General features: G+C 44.3%; 2 protein-coding genes and 1 non-coding gene across 4 annotated transcripts; 2 read left to right on the top strand and 1 right to left on the bottom strand.

Moving 5' to 3' along the window:
* Nucleotides 1-10,482: 10,482 nt before the first annotated feature.
* Nucleotides 10,483-13,091, top strand: LOC125508928 (uncharacterized). 2 transcript variants are annotated; one of them, XM_048673749.2, is made up of 3 exons: nt 10,483-10,761; nt 10,881-11,745; nt 11,845-13,091. In XM_048673749.2, exons 2-3 carry the CDS (start codon nt 10,918-10,920, stop codon nt 12,934-12,936), a joined length of 1,920 nt encoding a protein of 639 aa, XP_048529706.2. In that variant the 5' UTR covers nt 10,483-10,761; nt 10,881-10,917; the 3' UTR covers nt 12,937-13,091. The 2 variants fall into 2 exon arrangements, with proteins under 2 accessions (XP_048529706.2, XP_048529698.2); XM_048673741.2 differs by having other exon boundaries at nt 10,881-13,091.
* Nucleotides 13,092-13,781: 690 nt separating this feature from the next.
* On the bottom strand, nt 13,782-16,457 carry PFD5 (prefoldin 5). Its single transcript, XM_048673762.2, has 4 exons — nt 16,173-16,457; nt 15,955-16,058; nt 15,302-15,379; nt 13,782-14,141 (listed from the first exon to the last, which is right to left on the bottom strand). Exons 1-4 carry the CDS (start codon nt 16,351-16,353, stop codon nt 14,052-14,054), a joined length of 453 nt encoding a protein of 150 aa, XP_048529719.1. The 5' UTR covers nt 16,354-16,457; the 3' UTR covers nt 13,782-14,051.
* A 77-nt stretch (nt 16,458-16,534) lies between these two features.
* On the top strand, nt 16,535-16,606 carry TRNAT-UGU (transfer RNA threonine (anticodon UGU)). The gene has a single exon. It is a non-coding gene; the product is annotated as a tRNA-Thr (tRNA).
* The last annotated feature ends 1,028 nt before the right edge of the window (nt 16,607-17,634 follow it).

Here is a 17,634-nt window from a genome sequence, read left to right on the forward strand (position 1 = left end):
AGTGATAGTCGTGGAAGCATAAGATTGGCGAGACAACAACGATGCTACGATGGTGATCAAGGTGTCGCGCCGGTGATGATGGTGATCACGACGGTGCTTCGAAGATGGAGATCACAAGCACAAGATGATGATGGCCATATCATATCACTTATATTGATTGCATGTGATGTTTATCTTTTATGCATCTTATCTTGCTTTGATTGACGGTAGCATTTTAAGATGATCTCTCACTAATTATCAAGAAGTGTTCTCCCTGAGTATGCACCATTGCGAAAGTTCTTCGTGCTGAGACACCACGTGATGATCGGGTGTGATAAGCTCTACGTTCAAATACAACGGGTGCAAAACAGTTGCACACGCAGAATACTCAGGTTATACTTGACGAGCCAAGCATATACAGATATGGCCTCGGAACACAGAGACCGAAAGGTCGAGCGTGAATCATATAGTAGATATGATCAACATAGCGATGTTCACCAATGAAACTACTCCATCTCACGTGATGATCGGACATGGTTTAGTTGATTTGGATCACGTAATCACTTAGAGGATTAGAGGGATGTCTATCTAAGTGGGAGTTCTTTAGTAATATGATTAAATGAACCTAAATTTATCATGAACTTAGTACCTGATAGTATCTTGCTTGTTTATGTTTGATTGTAGATAGATGGCCCATGTTGTTGTTCCGTTGAATTTTAATGCGTTCCTTGAGAAAGCAAAGTTGAAAGATGATGGTAGCAATTACACGGACTGGGTCCGTAACTTGAGGATTATCCTCATTGCTGCACAAAAGAATTACGTCCTGGAAGCACCGCTGGGTGCCAGTACTGCTGCTGGAGCAACACCAGATGTTATGAACGTCTTGCAGAGCAAAGCTGATGACTACTCGATAGTTCAGTGTGCCATGCTTTACGACTTAGAATCGGGACTTCAACGACGTTTTGAACGTCATGGAGCATATGAGATGTTCCAGGAGTTGAAGTTAATATTTCAAGCAAATGCCCGGATTGAGAGATATGAAGTCTCCAATAAGTTCTATAGCTGCAAGATGGAGGAGAACAGTTCTGTCAGTGAGCATATACTCAAAATGTCTGGGTATAATAATCACTTGATTCAATTGGGAGTTAATCTTCCAGATGATTGCGTCATTGACAGAATTCTCCAATCACTGCCACCAAGCTACAAGAGCTTCATGATGAACTATAATATGCAAGGGATGAATAAGACTATTCCCGAGCTCTTCGCAATGCTGAAAGCTGCGGAGGTAGAAATCAAGAAGGAGCATCAAGTGTTGATGGTCAACAAGACCACTAGTTTCAAGAAAAAGGGCAAAGGGAAGAAGAAGGGGAACTTCAAAAAGAACAGCAAGCAAGTTGCTACTCAAGAGAAGAAACCCAAACCTGGACCTAAGCCTGAAACTGAGTGCTTCTACTGCAAGCAGACTGGTCACTGGAAGCGGAACTGCCCCAAGTATTTGGCGGATAAGAAGGATGGCAAGGTGAACAAAGGTATATGTGATATACATGTTATTGATGTGTACCTTACTAATGCTCGTAGTAGCACCTGGGTATTTGATACTGGTTCAGTTGCTAACATTTGCAACTCGAAACAGGGACTACGGATTAAGCAAAGATTGGCTAAGGACGAGGTGACGATGCGCGTGGGAAATGGTTCCAAAGTCGATGTGATCGCAGTCGGCACGCTACCTCTACATCTACCTTCAGGATTAGTATTAGACCTAAATAATTGTTATTTGGTGCCAGCGTTAAGCATGAACATTATATCTGGATCTTGTTTGATGCGAGATGGTTATTCATTTAAATCAGAGAATAATGGTTGTTTTATTTATATGAGTAATATCTTTTATGGTCATGCACCCTTAAAGAGTGGTCTATTCTTATTAAATCTCGATAGTAGTGACACACATATTCATAATGTTGAAACCAAAAGATGCAGAGTTGATAATGATAGTGCAACTTATTAGTGGCACTGCCGTTTGGGTCATATCGGTGTAAAGCGCATGAAGAAACTCCATACTGATGGGCTTTTGGAACCACTTGATTATGAATCACTTGGTACTTGCGAACCGTGCCTTATGGGTAAGATGACAAAAACACCGTTCTCCGGTACTATGGAGAGAGCAACAGATTTGTTGGAAATCATACATACAGATGTATGTGGTCCGATGAATGTTGAGGCTCGTGGCGGATATCGTTATTTTCTCACCTTCACAGATGACTTGAGCAGATATGGGTATATCTACTTAATGAAAAATAAGTCTGAAACGTTTGAAAAGTTCAAAGAATTTCAGAGTGAAGTTGAAAATCATCGTAACAAGAAAATAAAATTCCTACGATCTGATCGTGGAGGAGAATATTTGAGTTACGAGTTTGGTGTACATTTGAAACAATGTGGAATAGTTTTGCAACTCACGCCACCCGGAACACCACAGCGTAATGGTGTGTCCGAACGTCGTAATCGTACTTTACTAGATATGGTGCGATCTATGATGTCTCTTACTGATTTACCGCTATCATTTTGGGGATATGCTCTAGAGACGGCCGCATTCACGTTAAATAGGGCACCATCAAAATCGGTTGAAACGACGCCTTATGAACTATGGTTTGGCAAGAAACCAAAGTTGTCGTTTCTGAAAGTTTGGGGATGCGATGCTTATGTGAAAAAGCTTCAACCTGATAAGCTCGAACCCAAATCGGAGAAATGTGTCTTCATAGGATATCCAAAGGAAACTATTGGATACACCTTCTATCACAGATCCGAAGGCAAAACTTTTGTTGCTAAATTCGGAAACTTTCTAGAGAAGGAGTTTCTCTCGAAAGAAGTGAGTGGGAGGAAAGTAGAACTTGACGAGGTAACTGTACCTGCTCCCTTATTGGAAAGTAGTACATCATAGAAACCAGTTTCTGTGAAACCTACACCAATTAGTGAGGAAGCTAATGATAATGATCATGAAACTTTAGAACAAGATACTACTGAACCTCGTAGATCAACCAGAGTAAGATCCGCGCCGGAGTGGTACGGTAATCCTATTCTAGAAGTCATGCTACTAGATCATGATGAACCTACGAACTATGAAGAAGCGATGGTGAGCCCAGATTCCGCAAAATGGCTTGAAGCCATGAAATCTGAGATTGGATCCATGCATGAGAACAAAGTATGGACTTTGGTTGACTTGCCCAATGATCGGCAAGCAATTGAGAATAAATGGATCTTCAAGAAGAAGACTGACGCTGACGGTAATGTTACTGTCTACAAAGCTCGACTTGTCGCAAAAGGTTTTCGACAAGTTCAAGGGATTGACTACGATGAGACCTTCTCACCCGTAGCGATGCTTAAGTCTGTCCGAATCATGTTAGCAATTGCCGCATTTTATGATTATGAAATTTGGCAAATGGATGTCAAAACTGCATTCCTGAATGGATTTTTGCAAGAAGAGTTGTATATGATGCAGCCGGAAGGTTTTGTCGATCCAAAGGGAGCTAACAAAGTGTGCAAGCTCCAGGGATCCATTTATGGACTGGTGCAAGCCTCTCGGAGTTGGAATAAACGCTTTGATAGTGTGATCAAAGCATTTGGTTTTATACAGACTTTTGGAGAAGCCTGTATTTACAAGAAAGTGAGTGGGAGCTCTATAGCATTTCTGATATTATATGTAGATGACATATTACTAATCGGAAATGATATAGAATTTCTAGATAGCATAAAGGGATACTTGAATAAAAGTTTTTCGATGAGAGACCTCGGTGAAGCTGCCTACATATTGGGCATCAAGATCTATAGAGACAGATCGAGACGCTTAATTGGACTTTCACAAAGCACATACCTTGACAAAGTTTTGAAAAAGTTCAAAATGGATCAAGCAAAGAAAGGATTCTTGCCTATGTTACAAGGTGTGAAATTGAGTAAGACTCAAAGTCCGACCAATGAAGAAGATAGAGAGAAAATGAAAGATGTTCCCTATGCTTCAGCCATAGGCTCTATCATGTATGCAATGCTGTGTACCAGACCTCATGTGTGTCTTGCTATAAGTCTAGCAGGGAGGTACCAAAGTAATCCAGGAGTGGATCACTGGACAGCGGTCAAGAACATCCTGAAATACCTGAAAAGGACTAAGGATATGTTTCTCATATATGGAGGTGACAAAGAGCTCATCGTAAATGGTTACGTTGATGCAAGCTTTGACACTGATCCGGATGATTCTAAATCGCAAACCGGATACGTGTTTACATTAAACGGTGGAGCTGTCAGTTGGTGCAGTTCTAAACAAAGCATTGTGGCGGGATCTACATGTGAAGCAGAGTACATAGCTGCTTCGGAAGCAGCAAACGAAGGAGTCTGGATGAAGGAGTTCATATCCGATCTAGGTGTCATACCTAGTGCATCGGGTCCAATGAAAATCTTTTGTGATAATACTGGTGCAATTGCCTTGGCAAAGGAATCCAGATTTCACAAGAGAACCAAGCACATCAAGAGATGCTTCAACTCCATCCGGGATCTAGTCCAGGTGGGAGACATAGAGATTTGCAAGATACATACGGATCTGAATGTTGCAGACCCATTGACTAAGCCTCTTCCACGAGCAAAACATGATCAGCACCAAAGCTCCATGGGTGTTAGAATCATTACTGTGTAATCTAGATTATTGACTCTAGTGCAAGTGGGAGACTGAAGGAAATATGCCCTAGAGGCAATAATAAAGTTATTATTTATTTCCTTATTTCATGATAAATGTTTATTATTCATGCTAGAACTGTATTAACCGGAAACATAATACATGTGTGAATACATAGACAAACAAAGTGTCACTAGTATGCCTCTACTTGACTAGCTCGTTAATCGAAGATGGTTATGTTTCCTAACCATAGACATGTGTTGTCATTTGATTAATGGGATCACATCATTAGGAGAATGATGTGATTGACATGACCCATTCCATTAGCTTAGCACCCGATCGTTTAGTATGTTGCTATTGCTTTCTTCATGACTTATACATGTTCCTATGACTATGAGATTATGCAACTCCCGTTTACCGGAGGAACACTTTGTGTGCTACCAAACGTCACAACGTAACTGGGTGATTATAAAGGAGCTCTACAGGTGTCTCCAAAGGTGAATGTTGGGTTGGCGTATTTCGAGATTAGGATTTGTCACTCCGATTGTCGGAGAGGTATCTCTGGGCCCTCTCGGTAATGCACATCACATAAGCCTTGCAAGCATTACAACTAATGAGTTAGTTGCGAGATGATGTATTATGATACGAGTAAAGAGACTTGCCGGTAACGAGATTGAACTAGGTATTTAGATACCGACGATCGAATCTCGGGCAAGTAACATACCGATGACAAAGGGAACAACATATGTTGTTATGCGGTCTGACCGATAAAGATCTTCGTAGAATATGTAGGAGCCAATATGAGCATCCAGGTTCCGCTATTGTTTATTGACCGGAGACGTGTCTCGGTCATGTCTACATTGTTCTTGAATCCGTAGGGTCCGCACGCTTAAGGTTTCGGTGACAGTTATATTATGAGTTTATGAGTTTTGATGTACCGAAGTTAGTTCGGAGTCCTGGATGTGATCACGGACATGACGAGGAGTCTCGAAATGGTCGAGACATAAAGATTGATATATTGGACGGCTATATTCGGACACCGGAAGTGTTCCGGGTGATTTCGGAGAAAACCAGAGAGCCGGAGGGTTACCGGAACCCCCCTGGGAGAAGCAATGGGCCATATGGGCCTTAGTGGAGAGAGAGAGGGGCAGCCAAAGGTGGGCCGCGCGCCTCCTCCCCCCTGGTCCGAATTGGACTAGGAGAGGGGGGGGCGCCCCCCTTTCCTTCTCCCTCCCCACTTCTTTCCCCCTCCTAGTAGGAGTCCTACTAGGAGGAGGACTCCTCCTTGGCGCGTCATAGGGGCCGGCCGGCCTCCTCCCCATGCTCCTTTATATACGGTGGCAGGGGGCACCCCTAGACACAAGTTGATCCACGTGATCATATTCTTAGCCGTGTGCGGTGCCCCTTCCACCATAATCCTCGATAATATTGTAGCGGTGCTTAGGCAAAGCCCTGCGACGGTAGTACATCAAGATCGTCACCACACCGTCGTGCTGACGGAACTCTTCCCTGACACTTTGCTGGATCGGAGTCCGGGATCGTCATCGAGCTGAACGTGTGCTAAAACTCGGAGGTGCCGTAGTTTCGGTGCTTGATCGGTCGGGCCGTGAAGACGTACGACTAGATCAACCGCGTTGTGCTAACGCTTCCGCTGTCGGTCTACAAGGGAACGTAGATCACACTCTCCCCTCTCGTTGCTATGCATCACCATGATCTTGCGTGTGCGTAGGAAATTTTTTGAAATTACTACGTTCCCCAACAGCCATATGCTAGGTATGCTAGGTTTTGGTCCGGTTGTTTTTTAATTAAAAATGTCAAAAATGCGATGAATGTGCTCTGGTTTAGATGAAAGTCACCTGGTCTGTTGAAAGCCGGTTTTAAATGTATGCTAATAGCTTTGGATGGCCGACTCTTGTATTTGTGTTTGGGGACTGGTCTCTTCTATTTGCGGACGGATGCAGTGTATGGTTTGAGAGTCAACGCTCGGATGCCCAACTCAGCAACAAAAATTAGATATCACCCAACTCAACTCAGCAAAATGCAGAAGTACTAAGCAAATCAGGCCTCTTTCTAAAGAATGGGCCGTATCCCTGATGCCCTTCACTCCCCTGAGCTTTTAGAGCAACTCCAACGTGTCGACCCAAATGGACAGCGCATTTGTCTGCTTTTTGTTCGTTTGAGTCGACCGTCCGCTCAGTGTCCACCCTCTTTTTGATATAGGTTGGCAGTACGCCCAACGCGTCGACCCATATTTGCCGGCGTGGCCGGTTGGCCTCTATTTTCAATGAACACTTTGCATATTTCACAAGCAAATATATAGTTTCACACAGAAGCATATTTTTCACAACCAAATATAAAGCATAGTTTTACAAACCCGAATATAAATTAAATTGGTCTCACATAGTTTTACAAGCCAAATAAAAAGGATACATCTATTGGTTGCCAACATGAGCCAACATATACTCGACCAAATCATTTTGCAGCTGCATGTGAGTTTCCCAATCACGCATTTCATGATGAAATTGGGTGAATTGTTCAAACATTGCCGCTCCTTGATACATCTCCAACATATCTATAATTTTTGATTGTTCCATGCTATTATATTATCTGTTTTGGATGTTTATGGGCTTTATTATACACTTTTATATTATTTTTGGGACTAACCTATTAACCCAGAGCCCAGTGCCAGTTTCTGTTTTTCCCTTGCTTCAGTGTTTCACAGAAAAGGAATAACAAACGGAGTCCAAACGGAATGAAACCTTCCGAAAAGTTATTTTTGGAAAGAAAGCAATACAGGAGGCTTGGAGTGCACGTCAGGGGATCAACAAGGAGATCACGAGGCAGGGGCGCGCCCACCCCCTGGGCGCACCCTCCACCCTCGTGGGCCCTCGTGGCTCCCCTGATGTATTTCTTCCACCTATATATATCCATATACCCTAAAACTATCGGGGAGCAGAATAGATCGGGAGTTCCGCCGCCAGAAGCCTCCGTAGCCACCAAAAACCAATCTAGACCCGTTCCGGCACCCTGCCGGAGGGGGGAACCCTCACCGGTGGCCATCTTCATCATACCGGTGCTCTCCATGATGAGGAGGGAGTAGTTCTCCCTCGGGGCTGAGGGTATGTACCAGTAGCTATGTGTTTGGTCTCTCTCTCTCTCTCGTGTTCTTGATTTGGCACTATCTTGATGTATCGCGAGCTTTGCTATTATAGTTGGATCTTATGATGTTTCTCCCCCTCTACTCTCTTGTAATGGATTGAGTTTCCCCTTTGAAGTTATCTTATCGGATCGAGTCTTTAAAGATTTGAGAACACTTAATGTATGTCTTGTCATGCGTATCTGTGGTGACAATGGGATATCACGTGATTCACTTGATGTATGTTTTGGTGATCAACTTGCGGGTTCCGCCCATGAACCTATGCATAGGGGTTGGCACATGTTTTCGTCTTGACTCTCCGGTAGAAATTTTGGGGCACTCTTTGAGGTTCTATGTGTTGGTTGAATAGATGAATCTAAGATTGTGTGATGCATATCGTATAATTATACCCACGGATACTTGAGGTGACATTGGAGTATTTACGTGACATTAGGGTTTTGGTTGATTTGTGTCTTAAGGTGTTATTCTAGTACGAACTCTAGGGCTGTTTGTGACACCTATAGGAATAGCCCAACAGATTGATTGGAAAAAATAGCTTTGAGGTGGTTTCGTACCCTACCATAATCTTTTCGTTTGCTCTCCGCTATTAGTGACTTTGGAGTGACCCTTTGTTGCATGTTGACGGATAGTTATGTGATCCAGTTATGTTATTATTGTTGAGAGGACTTGCACTAGTGAAAGTATGAACCCTAGGCCTTGTTTCAACGCATTGCAATACCGTTTGTGCTCACTTTTATCATTAGTTACCTTGCTGTTTTTATATTTTCAGATTACAAAACCATTATCTACTATCCATATTGCACTTGTATCACCATCTCTTCGCCGAACTAGTGCACCTATACAATTTACCATTGTATTGGATGTGTTGGGGATACAAGAGACTCTTTGTTCTTTGGTTGCAGGGTTGCTTGAGACAGACCATCTTCACCCTACGCGTCCTACGGATTGATAAATCTTAGGTCATCCACTTGAGGGAAATTTGCTACTGTCCTACAAACCTCTGCACCTGGAGGTCCAACAACGTCTACAAGAAGAAGGTTGCGTAGTAGACATCACTTCTCCATGCTCAGGCACAACATTCTCATCATGAAACTGAAACCCTTAATCGTAGATACGTTCTAGACGCTCATCTTCTACGATCATATTGTGCATGATCACACAAGCAGTCATCATCTCCCACAACTTCTTCATGCTCCAAGTCCTAGCAGGATACCGAACGATGCCCCATCGAGATTGCAAAACACCAGAGGCACGCTCGACGTCCTTCCTACACTCTCTTGCTCTTGGGCAAACCTTTTCCTCTTCTCTCCAACAGGGTTGGGGATTTTCTTCACAATAATGGTCCACCGAGAATAGATACCGTCACCTAGGTAGTATCATTTGTCGTAGTTGTGGCCGTTGATGGTAACATTCACCAGTGGGTTGTTGCCTTCAGCAAGCCTTGCAAACACCGCGCGAGCGTTGAAGCACGTTGATATCATTGTGTGATCCGGCCATACCGAAGAAAGAGTGCCAGATCCAGAGATTTTGAGATGCCACGGCCTCAAGTATGATAGTGCAAGCCCTAACATGGCCCTTATACTGCCTTTGCCAAGCAGAAGGGTAGTTCTTCCACTCCCAGTGCATGCAGTCTATGCTGCCAAGCATCCCTGGGAAGCCCCTGCTGACATTCATCTCCAACAAGTGGGTTGTATCTTGAGGAGTCGGCTCTCTCAAGTACTCAGGGCCAAACACAGCAATCACAGCCTTGCAGAACTTGTACATGGAGTCTAGGCATGTAGACTCGCTCATACGGATATACTCGTTAATGAGATCACCGGGCACTCCGTATGCAAGCATCCGGATGGCTGAAGTGCATTTATGATAAGAGAAGAAGCCAATTTCCAAAGGCATCCTCTTTGCACTCGAAATAGTCATGTAGCCGACCACCCCCTCTCTAATACGGTTGAAAAGATGCCTACTCATACGGAAATGGCGGCGGAATTTCTGATGTTTGAATAACGGGTCATTGTGTCAAAGTAGTGCTTCCAAAGAAGGAAATACCCGCTTTCTTGGTTGTGATTCAACGCCGGAAGGTGCCTTGGAATGGAGCCACAGAATAACGGCCGCTGGCTATTGAGGTGGTGATGGACCAACACGGCAGCCAAGATCTCCTCCTCCTCATCGGCGGGGCGGCGAGGCGGCTTCTTGGTCGCGGCTGTGTCGGGGAGTGGGGGTGGGAAGCTTTCGGATCCCCGGCGGCGAGACGGCGGTGGCGGCGACGTGGGAGGTGGCGGCATTGTAGGGGGAGGGGGGGTGTTGCGTCACCAACAACTGGCAGAGGCACCGGAAAATGGGCGGCGGCGTCGACGACGAAGGAGGTGGGCGAGGGTTTGCTGTTGGAATGGAAGAGGATGACCAATGTGCCACCGACTAACGGGCCACAGGGAGGAGTAGGCGGGCGCCGCGCGCGTCCGCTTTGTGTCCGCGCCGACGCAGATGAAGCTCAAAATTGAATCGGGAATGAGTCGTCAGGCGGACGAAAAATGGATGCGCGTCTGTTTGGGTCGGCGCGTTGGGCCAACTTTTCTGTCCGCGCCGATCCAAAACGGACGCGCTCGGACGAAATGGGCCGCATTGGAGTTGCTGTTAGGTTTGGCCCATCTCTCAATTCTGTGCGTCTTGCAGTTTTGCGCGCTTGGCCTGGCCTGAACGAGCCCACACGCACGCGCCCAGAGACAGACACAGAGAGGCGCGAGACGAGCAGGCGGCGCAATCCGCAAAGCCACCCGACGGCTTCCCTCCAACTGTAGCACCTAGCACGTCGCGCGCCGCCGGCTACTCGCTACAGGCCTACAGCCTACCCCCGACGCCCCCGACGACGGAATCGGTGGCGCGGCGCGACCTTCCACACAGCCATCCAGCGGGAAGCATTGCGGGTGCGGCCACCGGACGACACTCGCCAAATCCCCAATCCCGCCTCGGCCGTGCCGTGAGTTCTCCAATCTAGTTTTCAGTTCCCAGTTTCTAATCGGAGTAGAACCTGTGAATGTTCAAACGATCAGCTGGTGAGTTCATTGCTCTCTTTTCTTGCCACTTTATTTCGTGTAGGCATCAAAGATTTAGAGGTTCAGCGGGACTGTGAGAAATGAAGAAGAGCATGAATTTGAAAACGTTGTGGGATAGAGCTTCCAAGAAAAGCAAGATTGCCTCCACCTCGACGCCGAAACCCGCACCGATTGGAGTTGAAAGCCGGTCTCGGAACCAAGGCAATCCTTCCCCGTCAGATGGGCTGAGGGTCGTACCGGAGGATGATAAATCTGGTGACGACGAGTCCATTGCTTCAAACGCTAAGCAGTTGCAGGCCGAGGCTGAGGCTCTATATTTGTCCCGTTTGAAAACTTCAGTCCAGTGCCTGAGGTTCATCTTGCAGCAAGGCTTGCCAGTCCATGGACATCTTGAAAATGAAGGTAATGCAGGGAATTTTCTTGAGCTTGTGGATTGGCTGGCAGAGAGTGTTGAAGGAGTTAAAAGGGTGGACCTGAAGGATGCTCCAAGAAGCAGCGAGCTGTTGGACCAAAAGGCACAGGAGCAACTCATCAACGCTTGTGCCGAAGAAACTACTAGGCTCATCATTGAAGATCTTGGTGATGGTTATTTCGCGGTGCTTGTTTATGAATCTCGCGATATGGAACAACAGGAACAATTGGCCCTTTGCCTGCATTATGTTGGTACAAAAGGAATGGCCGTGGAAAGGTTCCTCGGCATCGTCGGAGTTGAAGACACTACCCCTTTGACAATTAAAACAACAATTCAGAATCTTCTTGCGGCACACTCTTTGAGCTTTTCTAGGGTCCGTGGGCTGGGATATGATGGGGCTTGTGCCATGAAGGGTTATCATAATGCTTTGAAGAAAATAATTGTGGACGAGTCCCCTTCTGCTTATTATGTCCATTGCTTTGCCCATCAACTTCAGGTAAATATGGTTGCTGTTGCTAAGCAGAATGTTCATGGCGGTTGGTTCTTTTATCACCTTCAATATTTGATGGATTTTCTTGTGATGTGCTGTGAAAAGATACGAATGCTTGGAGTAGCTCAAGCTGAGTATATTATCGAAACATTTGAACTGGAAGAAACTGAAGCTGAATATGATCTTGATCGAGAAAGCCTGGGAACACCCTGTGATACTCCTCGGGGATCCTGTTATGAAAATGTGATGCATGTTATCTCTTTATATCCTGCAATTTGGGAAATTCTCTGTACGATTGGGGATGAGCATAATGGCATAAAATCACTACGAGCTCAACAGGTGTCTTATGCATTCGAGACATTTGAGTTTGTCTTTATAGCACACTTGCTGCAAACTATATTTGAGTATACAGATGACTTATGCAGTGCTTTGCAAAAGAGGGATCAAGATATTGTTAATGCTATCAATCTTGTTAGCGTGACAAAGAAACGGTTGCAGTTACTGCGGGAAGATGGTGAATGGGAAAGTTTTCTTCAGAAGGTCACCTCTTTTTGTGTGAAACATGACATCGAACTTGTGGACATGGATGGTTTGTATGACCCGATCGGGAGATCTCCAAAGTTCTACGAAAAGGCCACGAATCTTTATTACTACCACGTTGATATGTTTTTGGATGTCATTGATAGTCAACTTCGAGAACTTGATGGCATGTTTGATGAGGTCAACACGGAGTTACTGATTTGCATGGCAGCATTCAATCCCGCCGACTCATTTGCTGCTTATGATGAGGAAAAGCTGGTTAAGCTTGCCCACTTTTATCCCGAGGATTTTTCACAGTCTGAGTTGTTGCATCTTCCCTTCCAACTTTCAAACTTCGTTGATGATCTGCGTCTGGACAAAAGATTTAGAGAAGTGAAGACTCTTGCGGAGCTTTCTATCAAGCTTGTCGAAACAAGGAAGGACCGTGTTTACAACATTGTCTACAGGCTTCTCAGGTTGGTGCTGATCCTTCCTGTAGCTACTGCCAGTGATGAGAGGGACCTGTCTTCAGTGAATTACGTGAACAATAAGGCGGTAAACAAGCTATCGGAGCAATGCGCGAATGATTGCTTGGTTACATGTCTTGAACGTGAAACCTTTGGGCAGGTGAAGGACGATGCCATCATATCTCGCTTCCGAGCTGTGAATAACCGCTAGTGTTGTGATTTTTATCTACTAGTTTGAATTCTCTCTGTATCAGTTGAACGAATGAGCCTTGAACCTTCATGTTTTCTTTATTGTTGAGTAGTCTGTGAACCTTTTATATTACTGTGAACAAGCTGTCAACCTTCATGTGTATATCATTTTGATTATGCATATGTGTTTTAGAATGTAACGTATCATAGAACTTTACGCGATTTTTATACTGGTATAAGACGTGGCATTCCTTCCCTGCGCTGGAAGTGGAAGTTTACAAGGTTTATTTCCAATCAAGCTTGAAGCTTGCTGGTGAGAGGAAGACAAAAAGGATATAGAAGCAGAGGAATGTAAGAGCTGTGGCTAAGCAGCCAGCTTGTCCACCCAGAACAAACAAGATGGCTGTGTTCTTGATTGGGAACACAAGACGCCCATGTACGCACCTCAGTAGCGATATTGGTCAGCAGATTCGAGCGTGCACATGTTGGTTCTCGGAGGGCTGTTCGATGGACATTTAATAACTTCCTCAAAACCATTGAGCATTTCTGCAGGGTATGATGGATGGACTCCAGCGCTGGGCAAATCATGATGGGTTTGACTGGAGGTTTTAGTTGTCATATTGTCCTTGGTGTTTAATCTGCCCATAGGCAATCCATGGAAATAATTTGTGTCCATGTGGTTCTTCCTCATACTGTATTTGTAAACATAGTAACCAGGGATTTTTGTTTTAACATTCCCAACTAAGGGTACACATGGTGGCAAATGCATGCACGAGTATAAGTACTTTTTACACCATATATGACGGTTTCAACAAGTACCAGGAAAAGCAACAACAGCATGCAAAAACAAAACCAAGCATCCAGACATGAAAATGCAACAAACTCATAATTGATTGTCAAAGCCATTAAAGCAGATTGTGCATCCAAGACACACACGTTTGATACCGAATTCCAAATTACTCGAGGATGAAGTCTGACGATGGAGCAGGCTGTTTCAGTAAATCATCTCAGAGAACCTTGCACACACGGCCAAAACAGCTAAAGAACCTCCTATGTTCCCTGAGGGCTGCGAGTGAGCGAACCACCCCGGCGCTCCAACAAGGCAACAAAGCAAGGGACAGGGCGCGCATTCCGCTCTCACGAACTCGAGCTCGGTGATGCCTGCCTCAGCTTGGCTTGCAGAAACATGCCCATTTCATCTGCTATGCTCTTCTTTTTGGTCGCCATCTGCATATGAAGAATAGAGTGATCATCTGCCAAGGGGGGTTGTTGTACGGCATTCAGGTTAGGTATGTGCCTTGCAGTTGAGGAATAGCCCAGACACATGAATTATAACACATAATCATATTTAGCGCCGAGTGTTGAGTTCAGTGGAGGGGGATGTGAGTCGCAGTGTAGCTCAACATAAGTTGTGCCTTCCAAATAGAGATGACTAGCTAGCAATTTATGTGGCTATCATTATCAATATAAGACAATCCTATTACAGCATACACTGTCAAACAACTGACAATCAAATACTAGGTTCGTACCAGAGAATCACCAGATGAAAATTCGCCACAATAAAAAGGAGTTTGCTAACAGAGTAACACCAACTGCAAATGATAAAAGCTTCTGGCAAAATGACATTGGTGCTTTGTGCTGCTAGCCCCGAAGTTGTGTACTACATTCCACCAGACTATTGCACATTTCACACCTTGTGATTGACCAAAATATGCATAACTAATGTAAACTGGTACACAATGTCATATTTGTAACATGCTTAAAAGGAATAACAAAGCATTGGTAATGCTACCTATTGTGACCAGGTGCATTCTATGCCAATAATGGCGTCCCTAGATATTGCTCCATGTATTCTACAACTTAAATTAGAGAAACCCGAAGGCCTAATTTTTATTACGATACTGATAGTTTTTTTTGTAAGAACTGATACTAATATGATGAGCAGTTGCACTAACACGAATCATATTTGAAGGCATTGAATTATATCTTCCCATCAACTTGGTCAGTGACATGGTGCCTAAGGTTAATCTGGTGGCAACTGGCAACACAGAATTAACTTTTACAAAGAATGCTGTTGGTATGTCAACACAAGTCAAGACCTGAGCATATAAGATAAATTCGACCAAACCAAAAGGTTTGCATGTTACAAGCTTAAAGCACACATGCATAGATGAATGAAAACATTTCTCCTAAAAGTTTCGTCATGAGACCATTTCTACCTCACTCAACTAGAAGTTACTCAAGCTCAAAATGGCTTTATGAACTTCAGTATCTTCAGTGTTTCTACTCACATTCAGTTAGAATTTTAACAAAAAACAGGCTAACATTTGTCCTCCAGTTGTGCTAAAATGAGTAGCTACAAGAGCGGTGCAGTCAGTCAATATTACCTCAAGTAGTTCATCAAAGTTGGACTTCAGCAAATTAATTTTCCTTTCACAGTATTCTTTTCCTTGAGTCATAGTTTTCTGCACACAAGAAAAAAGAATCATACGACAGGCGGCAGATAAAATAAAAAAATAAATAAGATGTATCATTTGTGTATAAATATGGTTTACTTAGGGTACTGCGCCGCTCACTTGGTTCTAAAAGAGTGACCTAAATTACAGGCCAGGAAAACATGCATCTCATGAGCAACAGAGCAAGTTCTAAACTATGTCTCATTCACCAAGCACCCAATGGGCCACAAATCACTGGCAGCCAGAGTTCAAGTTGGGAGACCTTCACGATTAGCTTCTCCTCACCAAACAAGGCTGAACTTTACATGGAACAAGACAGGCCAATCAGCGCTTGGATGATTTCGGTGCAATAAATAGTGGAACTTTCATGGCAACTTGATGTTGTGTTGTTGATTGTGTGTTTTTCCTGAATATCAAAATGTCACCAATAACCGGCAAATACTATGTTTCTTTTTCCCTATATATCCGAAGAAGCTCATAAGCTCATGACCAGTTTGTATCATCATATTGAGAGATTCGCTGAAGTAGTGATGAACAAACTAACATGCTGTAAACTATTACAAACCCAATCATGTGCAAGATACCTCAATGTAGTAGCCGGTGCCAACGTCGACGAGGACCTTCTCGGCGTCGTCGAGCGTGCCGGGCACGTAGAGGGACGCCGTGAGCGGCACGAGCAGCTTCTTCCCTGCACACGCCGAGCCGCAGAAGAAAAGGTTAATCAAACCCCAGCGGAAAGGGCGAGAAGATGGAACGCTGTGGAGAATAGCGGGTTAGGGTTGGGTGAGGCGGTGAGCCGTGCCTTGGGGGCGGAGGGAGAGCTCGTGGAGGGCGGCCGTGGCGTTCTCGAGGCGGGTGGCGGCGGTGCGGATCTTGGATAGGCTGTCCTGGAGGAGATTGACCTCCAGATCGGTCTGCTCCTTGAGCGCCTTGAGCTGCTCCACGCTCAGCTTATCCACGTCGATGCGCGCGGGGCTCGCCATGGCTGCTTGCTGGCCGACGCCGGAGGAGGTGGGAGAGGGGGATGGGGGGAGAGGCGGCGGCGGTGGACTGGTGGGCAGGGAAGGAGAAAGAAGAGCCGAGACCGCGAGGGCGATCAGCAGACATAATCAACATCGTGGTTTACATAAAGAAATAAACTTTTCATGTAGTACAGGCAAATTCGCCCCTATAGCTCAGTGGTAGAGCGTCAGTCTTGTAAACTGAAGGTCTGTAGTTCGATCCTGCATGGGGGCATGGCATCCTTTTTTTGTATGTGCTCGACTATTTTTTAAAGGACTAAGACAATTTGCCATTCACTTGCAACGATTTGTAATTTTTCTATATTCATAGCTGAAATATATGTTCAGAGTTTATTATCTAATTATCTATTTTTTAAAGGACTAAGACAATTTGCCATTCACTTGCAACGATTTGTAATTTTTCTATATTCATAGCTGAAATATATGTTAGTTTTTTTAATGGTCCTTGCGGGAGAGAGTCTCCATCTGAATATTTTCATTTATAGTTATCTATGAAACTTTACAACCTCTCATATGTTCTTTGATCATAGCCTTTGTGTTTACGTGGCATTCCCACAATTTGTCTTCTCTGTTGCTTGACCTACTCTGCTTATTGCGTGTCATAGGTGACCTTTTCGAGCAAAGTTTGATGGATTAAATTTACTATCTGACAGGTAATTTTTGCTTTTACTCTTTGTGTTATGCTATTTTATCTAATTATTCACCATGGGCTCACAAAAAATTGTACTTGCCATTTTAATCTTGCAGAGTTCATATCATCTGATGGAAACCCTTCTTTACCATCTATTCTACCTTGAGTCTTGCGATCAATTTACAAGTTCATGGTCTGCATTCCTCGCGTGGTACTCCAACGCCAACTAAGGAACATCCTTTTATTTCCGAGTGAACTTTGTTGCCTGATCCACACACTCATGTTTATCAATTTGGTTCTTTCGACGATTCAACGAAGAAGTCATTACCAATTTTATTTGGATACACTGATTATTATCCTAGAAGATTCTTAGTTCTCTTGCTTTTCTAGAACTATGTATTCCTTTATCATCAAGTTACGTTCGATGAAATTTGCTTTTACATAAGTTTCTTCTCCTGCTCCTAACATAATATAGTATTGCAGCTCAAAGAACAATACACACACTAGTCCTAGCAATGATCTAGTGACTCCCGCATTCTCTTCTTTCAGTCCTACTATCATTGCACCCTCTATCTGATATAGCTCTGTCAGTTACCGATGAGTACAATACA

This window comes from Triticum urartu, chromosome 1A (genome assembly GCF_056163025.1).
Source record: "Triticum urartu cultivar PI428250 chromosome 1A, HENAU_Tu73, whole genome shotgun sequence".
Taxonomy (NCBI): Eukaryota; Viridiplantae; Streptophyta; class Magnoliopsida; order Poales; family Poaceae; genus Triticum; species Triticum urartu.